This window comes from Chenopodium quinoa, unplaced genomic scaffold (assembly GCF_001683475.1).
Source record: "Chenopodium quinoa cultivar QQ74 unplaced genomic scaffold, ASM168347v1, whole genome shotgun sequence".
Lineage (NCBI taxonomy): Eukaryota > Viridiplantae > Streptophyta > Magnoliopsida > Caryophyllales > Amaranthaceae > Chenopodium > Chenopodium quinoa.
In genome coordinates, this window is record NW_018743199.1 from 5,104,328 (window position 1) to 5,112,996 (window position 8,669).

An 8,669-nucleotide genomic window follows, 5' to 3' on the forward strand; every position below is an offset into this window, starting at 1 on the left:
CGAGCACTTTTGCTTAACCAATTTTGATTTTTCTTGTTTTCCCCTAATTTTGTTGGTGTTATATGTTTTGATTCTATCAATCGAGATTTAGGGTTTCTGGGTTTTTAATAAGATGGGTGATAGATATGGGTTAAGGTTGTCGATCTGGTGTGTGGGTTCGGGTTAGGGTGGGTTCGGGGGTCGGTCTGGTGTGTGAATTTGGGTTAGGATGGGTTTAGGTGGTGGATCTGGTGGGTTAATGTGGTGGGTTAAGGCGGGTTAGTTGGTTAGGAGTGGTGGCGGTGGGGGCTGCAAGCGGTCAACTTTATATTGAATGTAATTTGTTTGGACGATTAGGTTATATAATTGTTGAAATTGGCTTTGTAAACATCGATTGATTAAGCTAAATGAATGTGTTATATTGACTGTGGGTATATTGATTAATGTGTTCATTTAGTTGATTTTTTTTAATCTATTTTTTTATGTGAATAAAAATCTCCATTCCTTGCCCTGTTCTGCCGCGACCTTAAATATCAAAATAGTGGTATGATTGGTATTAGTCTATTAGACAGTGCAAATTGAATAAGACTAAGGATCAAGAACTCCACTTCACTAGTAATAGGGATGAAGGATCAAGAGCTATTTAATTTCACATCATTTTTATCCAATACTATCAAAATTATAATAATGCTAAGGGCAAAAAACGCATTAGACAATGCAGTCTAAGTAAGAAGACTAAGAACTAACAGTAAATAGCGCTTCATCACAGAGAGTAAAGGGGTTTAACAGTTCAAGGATGAAGAGCTATTTAATTTCACATGATTTTATCCAATACTATCAAAATTTTACTGTATTACTAGTATGCTATTTTCAAATTTTCTAATGAAAGTACTCAGTAACTCACGGCTCATACGGTTTATCATATGGTGGATGGGGATGTCACAAATGAGCGTGAAAAAGCATATGCAATGTTGAAGGAATGCCAGTTATGTGGGACATTGTTTAGGGTGTCCTTAGATTGTGATGATAAAATGGAGCAAAGTAGTTGGTGTACACCAGATTTAATTTCAGATTGTTTGATAAGTAAGATGAAGACTATACAAATATGGAGAGTAAAGGGAACTAATGATGACCTCAGGCTTTTGGCATACATTCTACGTAATGCATTTGTTTTGGAAAAGCTTTGCGTACATTTTCATACGGCTCATACGGTTTATCATATGGTGGATGGGGAATATGTCACAAATGAGCGTGAAAAAGCATATGCAATGTTGAAGGAATGCCAGTTATGGGGGAAATTGTTTAAGCTTCCAAGGAGCTCCTCGACGTGTGAGGTTAAGGTTTATGGTAGGTATGTCAGAGCATCTGGTAATGCCTCAGATTACATCCCGGAAGCTCCACGTCTTTGATCTTGCTCTGCTAGAGGTGTTTGATTCTCCGGAAATTAGTGCATCAGATACAGAATTATGGGTCCGGGAAGTTTGTAGTGTCCATACTTTTTCAAAACCGTAATTATTCATAAAGCAATTTGTCGAGAAGAAAACCATAATTATTCATAAAGTTGTTATGATAATATCTAAATATGGATAACTATTATCCCATGTACAATCTAGAATATTCTAGAGTTGGGTATTTGGTCTTATCCATTGATGGAACCCTAGGAAATGTACATTATATATATCCCGTACTAGATGGAATATGAAATACAACGTAACAATCTTCCCTCATCTCTCTTTATTTTCTATTCCATATTTAACACGTTATCAGCACCATTGCTAGTCAAGTGAGTAGGATTACCAAACATTTATCTAGAATCCATATTATTATTATCATGTAAGTATGATCGCAGCCCATAACAATTATAATTTAACATTTATCTACTTTTGCATGCTTATTTATTGGAATATCAACATATATAACGAATACAGAGCATGATATATAATTTAATGTTCCATTCTTATTTTTCTCCATGCTAACGTTCTCATCTTCTATTTCGTTCTTATTTATGCATGATTTGTATCAAGTTTATTTATGCATGATTATAACGTTTAATACATATTTTTGAATACTATTTATATATACTTATCTTTTAATATTATTTTGTATAGTGAAAAATGTCGAACCTTGCCAAGCTCGAATTTGTGGCCCTTGATATTACCGGAAAGAATAATTTATCATGGGTGTTAGATGCTGAAATACACCTATACGCTAAAGGGCTTGGTGAAACAATAAAAGAGGCTAATAAGGCAACACCTCAAGATAAGGCTAAAGCCATGATTTTTCTTCGCCATCACCTCCATGAAGGGCTCAAAAATGAATATTTAACTGTGAAAGACCCACAAATCCTTTGGAGTAATCTAAAGGAAAGGTATGACCACCAAAAAACAGTGATACTACCTAGAGCTCGTTATGAATGGTTAAATTTGAGATTGCAAGATTTTAAATCTGTTAGTGAATATAACTCAGCTATGTTTAAAATAACTTCTCAATTGAAATTATGTGGAGAAAATATTATTGATGCAGAAATGCTTGAAAAGACATACTCCACTTTCCATGCTAATAATATTATCCTGCAGACACAATATAGAGAAAAAGGTTTTAAAAAATATTCTGAATTAATATCCTGTCTTCTTGTGGCTGAGCAAAATAACGAGCTGTTAATGAAAAATCATGAATCACGTCCTACTGGCTCTACTCCATTCCCTTAAGCGAATGTGACAACCCATAAACGGGAAAGAAACTAAAAACAGGGACCATTCCAGCAGTAGTGGTCGAGGTAGAGGTCGTGGTCGTGGCCAATGACGCGGCCGGGGTCGTGGACGTGGATATGGTAGAGGTCGTGGAGGTCATTTCACAAACTCACATTCCCACCAGAAGTGGGAACGTAAGGATGAAAAAGAGAAAAGTGATAACAATATATGTTACCGTTGTGGAGGAAAAGGTCATTGGTCTCGGGTTTGTAGAACTCCAAAGCATCTTATTGAACTTTACCAAGAATCATTGAAGAAAGGAAAGAAAGTTGAGGCAAACCTTGTTCTTGAAGATGGTGAAGGTGATTTTGATTTTGGCAATACCAATCAATTTGATGTTGGTGATTTCCTTACTTCCCCGGAAGGGAATAATTTTTATTTTAACAGTACAACTCATTCAGAAGTTGCCGATTTCTTCACTGCCCCAGAAGGGAATAATTAAAATTATATTGTATTATGTCAGTTTTAAGTATTAGACTTATGTTTGCTTATTCTAGTAATTTATTTAAGTTTATTTCTTTCGTTGTAATAAGGATTTTTGCTTTATAAATTTATGAACTATTTGAGTGTTTTTATTGATTTATTTGTTTTATCATCTTTATTTTTATGCTTAATATTTTGACATGTATTTTATTTCATGAAGAACATGGATATTACTCAAGTTCAATTTTCTATGAATGGTGAAGAATTATGTCTTGCTGACAGTGCAACTACACATACAATACTTAAAAATAAAAAATATTTCTCTCATTTAATGATGAAAGGATTAATGTAAGTACCATATCGGGTAGTACAAATATCATTGAGGGATCCGGAAGAGCCACTATAAAGTTGCCTCGGGGAACTGAAATTAAAATAATTTATGCTTTATACTCCCCATTGTCTCAAAGAAATTTATTAAGTTTTAAGAATATTCGCAACAATGGTTATCATATTGAGACAATCAATGAAGAAAATAACGAATTCCTTCAAATCACAAATATAACACAAGGCTCAAAACATGTTTTGGAGAAACTACCTACATTCTCTAGTGGTTTGTACTACACAAAAATCAATGTTATTGAAGCTCATGCTATAGTAAACCAGAAGTTTACTAATGATTTTGTTGTTTGGCATGACCGGTTAGGCCATCCCGGTTCAATAATGATGCGAAAAATAATTACGAATTCATGTGGACATTCTTTGAAGAGCCAGCAGATTCTTCATAATAATTTTTCATGTGCTGCTTGCTCGGAAGGCAAGTTGATTATTCGCCCATCACCAGCTAAAATTAATTTTGAATCAATTAGTTTTCTGGAACGTATACAAGGAGATATTTGTGGGCCCATACATCCCCCATGTGGATCATTTAGATATTTTATGGTTTTAATTGATGCATCAACTAGATGGTCACATGTGTCTTTGTTATCAACTCGTAACCTGGCGTTTGCGAGACTACTTGCCCAATTGATTAAGTTATGGGCACATTTTCCAGATACTCCCATTAAGACTATTCGGCTTGACAATGCTGGTGAATTTACATCTCAAGATTTTATTGATTATTGCATGTCCATTGGGATAAATGTTGAACATCCTGTAGCACATGTTCATACACAAAATGGTCTAGCAGAGTCATTAATAAAACGTATTCAGTTAATTGCTAGACCATTGCTTATGAAATCCAATCTCCCAATTTCTGCTTGGGGACATGCTATATTACATGCAACAACACTAATTTGCATTAGGCCAACAAGTTATCACAAGTTCTCCCCATTACAATTGGTTTATGGTCAGGAACCAAATATTTCCCATCTAAGAATTTTTGGAATTGCGGTTTATGTTCCAATAACTCCACCACAACGCACTAAGATGGGTCCTCAAAGGAGGATGGGGATATATGTTGGGTTTGAATCCCCGTCAATAATTAAATATCTTGAGCCTACAACAGGGGATTTATTTACGGCTCGTTTTGCAGATTGTCATTTTAACGAGTCACTTTTCCCAACATTAGGGGGAGAAAAGAGAGAGCTGGAAAATGAAATTAAATGGAATGAATTATCATTATCCTATCTTGATCCTCGAACTAAACAATGTGAACTGGAAGTTCAAAAGATAATTTATTTACAAAGTTTAGCGAATCAATTGCCAGACTCGTTTGCTGACCCAAAAAGAGTGACCAAGTCGCATATTCCAGCTGTTAATGCTCCATTTAAAATAGATGTCCCGGAAGGACAAAATAAAATTACTAATGAGTCTAAACCACGCCAAAAACATGGAAGACCAATAGGTTCCAAAGATAAGAATCCTCGGAAAAGAAAAGGAGCATTGATTGATGATGGTCAAATTGAAGAAACAATTTCCGAAGGATCTCCAGAAGATACTTTAGACATGATACAAGAAGAAATTCAGGTACCTGATAATGAAGAAATTTCAATAAATTATATCATGTCTGGAATTACATGGAACCGAAATCAAATCGACGTCGATGATGTTTTTGCATGCAATGTAGCATTAGATGTTATGGATAATAATGAGGATCATGAACCAAAATCTATTGAAGAATGTAGACAAAGAAATGATTGGCCAAAATGGAAAGAAGCAATTGAAGCAGAATTAAAATCTCTTGGAAAAAGAGAAGTATTCGGACCAGTAGTCCGTACACCTGAAGGTGTAAAGCCAGTGGGATATAAATGGGTCTTTGTGCGAAAGAGAAATGAAAAGGGTGAAGTTGTAAGATATAAGGCACGCTTAGTTTCACAAGAATTCTCACAAAGACCTAGTATTGATTATGAGGAGACATATTCTCCTGTGGTGGATGCAACTACTTTTAGGTTTTTAATTAGTCTGGCAATAAGAGAAGGACTTGACTTACGTTTGATGGATGTAGTCACAACTTATTTATATGGCCCACTGGATAATGACATTTACATGAAGCTCCCAAAAGGATTCAAGCTGCCGGAAGCAGCAAAATCTAGTTCTCGAGAACATTTCTGTATTAAATTGAACAAATCTCTTTATGGATTGAAACAATCTGGGCGTATGTGGTATAACCGTCTAAGTGAGTATTTGTTGAAAGAAGGTTATAAGAATGATCCTATCAGCCCATGTATTTTTATAAAGAAATTTGGATCAGGATTTGTTATAATTGCAGTATATGTTGATGATTTGAATATCATTGGAACTCCCGAAGAGATTCCAGTGACTGTTAATTATTTAAAGAAAGAGTTCGAAATGAAAGATCTAGGAAAGACAAAATTCTGCTTGGGGTTACAAATAGAGCACCTAGAGAATGGAATCCTTGTGCATCAATCAACATACATAGAAAAGGTTCTTAAAAGATTTTCTTTGGATACAACACATCCATTGAGCAGCCCTATGGTTGTAAGATCACTTGAAGTAGAGAAAGATCCATTCCGACCTCAGGAAAATGATGAAGAAATTCTTGGTCCTGAAGTACCGTAGCTTAGTGCAATTGGAGCACTAATGTACCTTGCAAGTCATACACGACCTGATATATCATTTTCAGTTAATTTATTAGCAAGGTTTAGTTCATGTCCAACCCGAAGGCATTGGAATGGGATTAAACATTTACTTCGTTACCTTCAAGGTACGAAGGATATGTGTTTATTTTTCCCAAAGTTGTCCAAAGAAAATTTGATTGGTTTTGCAGATGCGGGTTATTTATCTGATCCTCATAATGGTCGGTCACAAACTGGATATGTGTTCACATATGGTGGTACTGCCATTTCTTAGCGTTCCATGAAACAAACCATTGCAGCTACTTCTTCCAATCATTCTGAGATTTTAGCAATTCACAAGGTTAGTCGTGAATGTGTATGGTTAAGGTCGGTAGTTCAACATATAAAAGAAGTTTGTGGTTTATCATCTGGGAAAGAGGCACCAACAACTTTATATGAGGATAACGCTGCTTGTATTGCTCAACTTAAGGAAGGATACATCAAAGGCGACAGAACAAAGCACATCTTACCCAAATTTTTCTTCACTCATGATCTTCAGAAGAATGGAGATATAAATGTATTGCATATTCGTTCAAGTGAGAATTTAGCAGACTTATTTACGAAGGCTCTTCCGACAGCAACATTCAAAAAGTTAGCTTACGACATTGGATTGCGTCGTCTTAAAGATCTCAAGTGATGTAGTCATAAGGGGGAGTTAATGCGCGCTGCACTCTTTTTTCCTTAACCATGGTTTTTTCCCACTGGGTTTTCCTGGTAAGGTTTTTAACGAGGCAGCATCTTATGCGCATTATAGTGTATTATTTTGTACAGGTTTTGTAGTAAATGTTAGTTATTATTTTATTCAATATATAGTCATCCAAGGGGGAGTGTTATGATAATATCTAAATATGGATGACTATTATCCCATGTACAATCTAGAATATTCTAGAGTTGGGTATTTGGTCTTATCCATTGATGGAACCCTAGGAAATGTACATTATATATATCCCGTACTAGATGGAATATGAAATACAACGTAACAATCTTCCCTCATCTCTCTTTATTTTCTATTCCATATTTAACAAAAGCTATTTAGTCGAGAAGAATATGCCATACTTTGAGTTCTTCATTATCTCTTCCAAACCTTCTACGGAGTACATGTTTTGTAGTGAGAACATGGACATCGTCAAAAAAATTTGTAGGGGTTGGAATAGTAGTAGGGGTTGGGATAGTAGGGGTTTCGACAGTAGATTTTGGAAAAGTAGTAGGGGTTGGAATAGTAGTAGGGATTATGTTAGTAGGGGTTGGGATAGTAGGGGTTATAATAGTTTGGAAAAGTATTAGGGGTTTGGCCGGGCAGTAGGGGTTTGAATAGTAGTAGGGGTTTTATCAGTAGGGGTTGGTATCGTAAGGGTTATGTCTGTAGAGGTTGGGGTTTAATTTTTAGCGCCTGATAATGGCAGCCAAGGGAATGATAGTAGTATTATTGAACGGAGTACTGTGCAAATCTCTCATTAACGAGTCTAGAAAACAGGCCAAGTGTATAATGTGCCTCCTGCCTTCTGGAATCCTGGCATTTCATTTTGTAAATTAGCATGTGTTCATGTCCAATTAAACTTACTCCAAGATTATAAAATAAGAATAGGTTTTATAGCTCGATTAGGCGAGGGAGGGGAAGGGCAGAAGAAAGGATGTCTTGACTCGTGAGAGAAGGTGTTTAGAAGAAGAGGGTGAGCGCTCAAAGGGAAGTAAATAATTTCTGAGTTCTGATTGTTACTGATTTATAATTTTATCTGGTGCACAAAGATGTATTATTCCCCATTAGTCATTGCTACTGTACCTAAATTACCTTTTATTCTTCAAACATTTATCTTCATTTTTATTACAAAGTAGAAATTTGTGCCCAAAAAGATTTACTCCATCATTTTCCCCAAATATTAAAATGTATTTAAATAAGTAATATATAAGTACAATGAACTACAGATTATAATAGTGTGTATATTTTTTATAAAAATAAAATGCAAGTACAATGTATTATAGCATCATGCATGTTATTATCCACGATTTTTGAGGAATTTTAAAGGTTACGAGGCCCGGAGACGAAAAATGTGTTGAGACTCTAGAGGATACATATCAGGGTAATATAATGCCGTTTGGAACCATATATGACCATTATATAATGTCAAAAATGTCCTAGGTAGGTTTGAGTTCACGAAATCAGTGCAAGTTGCGAACTAGTAAATTAACCGTTTTAAGGCAAATTAGATGGTTCCACCCACCCAATTGGAAATCTCGGAGGGTATTAGAGTCCATGGTAGACATCTCAGAAATTTTTATTTCTAGGCAAAAAAGGGTGAAAAAAAAATCCAAAATTGAAGGCTATTATCCACACTTTTTCAGAAATTTTTGAATTTACGGGACTTGGTGGAGAAAAGTGTTGAGACCCTATAGGATTCATGTCAGGGTCATATTATCCCGTTTGGAACCATGTATGACCATCATA

At 35.4% G+C, this 8,669-nt stretch overlaps 1 protein-coding gene across 1 annotated transcript; it reads left to right on the forward strand.

The window, feature by feature from the left end:
- Positions 1–2,093: 2,093 nt before the first annotated feature.
- Positions 2,094–2,687, forward strand: LOC110733739. The gene has a single exon (XM_021913825.1). The coding sequence runs from the start codon at positions 2,094–2,096 to the stop codon at positions 2,685–2,687; it is 594 nt and encodes a 197-aa protein (XP_021769517.1).
- Positions 2,688–8,669: the final 5,982 nt, after the last annotated feature.